This window comes from Salvelinus namaycush, chromosome 17 (assembly GCF_016432855.1).
Source record: "Salvelinus namaycush isolate Seneca chromosome 17, SaNama_1.0, whole genome shotgun sequence".
Lineage (NCBI taxonomy): Eukaryota > Metazoa > Chordata > Actinopteri > Salmoniformes > Salmonidae > Salvelinus > Salvelinus namaycush.
The window spans coordinates 12,259,222-12,260,138 of NC_052323.1; the positions used below are offsets into that span (position 1 = coordinate 12,259,222).

The following is a 917-nucleotide window of genomic DNA, read 5'->3' on the forward strand; positions in this document are numbered from 1 at the left end:
GGGAGAGAGTGGACAGAGCAAACAAAGCCTGAGGAATGCGGGCTCTGTTTCCCTGGATCTCCATCTCACCTGCGGGGACTCTACGCGGAACACACCAAAGTAAGTATTTGATTTGATTTGAGTAAGTAACGGATTCGTATGAGATAGGCTATTATGGATAGAGACACTCAGTTCCTTTGCCGTGTTGACACACTCCATGTCTTTCCATGTGCGTCATTATTTTCCACAGGGGTATGTAGCCCACTTGTGTTCTTATGGTCGTTTGTGAACTGTTTAAATACATTCGCATGATTGATCATTACATAGCTTGATCTGGGATTAGAAACTGCTATTTTATTCCCTTCCCAGTTGAACGTTGACCGGGTGGACGGCCGGTGACGCGAGAGGTCATGTTGAGACAAATCCTGCTGAATTCCACCAACGCACTAGACTTCGACCTAGGGATGGCCCTCCAGACGCACGAGACCGTGTCCGTTAACGCATCTCACGGATCGGTGAACATGGCGGCGCTGCTCAGGCCCACGGGCAGCAGGGGCGGGATGCGGGAGGACGGGGAGCTGAACAAACCGGACCTGGCCACCTACTTGATAATATGTCTGTTGCTGTTTCTGCTCGTGCTGCTCATCGTTTTCTTCATCAACTGTCAGCTGAGGAACTCTTTCTTCGCCTCCATGCCCTACGATCGGTCTCTCAGAGAGGCCCGGACCTCCTACAAGTAGAACCCGATTCCAACTCAGCTGGTAATGTCTGTAGGATTAGGTAACGTGTGTTATGAATGTGTTCATGGAGGGATGTGTTATATTGACTATGCATAGTCCAGACGCTGTGCGTAACCGTTACGTGTTCATTTGGCACAATGACATAGAGACCTATTACGCTCCCTTTTCCAAACTGGGCTAAATGTCATTACGTGTAGG

The 917-nt window shown here is 49.4% G+C and overlaps 1 protein-coding gene across 1 annotated transcript; it reads left to right on the plus strand.

Moving 5' to 3' along the window:
* The first annotated feature begins 389 nt into the window (after nt 1-389).
* On the plus strand, nt 390-917 carry LOC120061900 (small integral membrane protein 32-like). The gene has a single exon (XM_039011677.1). It carries the CDS (start codon nt 390-392, stop codon nt 717-719), a length of 330 nt encoding a protein of 109 aa, XP_038867605.1. The 3' UTR covers nt 720-917.

Coding starts and splice junctions, on each gene's coding strand:
- LOC120061900 (XM_039011677.1), top strand. CDS start 390: ATGTTGAGACAAATCCTGCTGAATTCCACCAACGCACTAGACTTCGAC.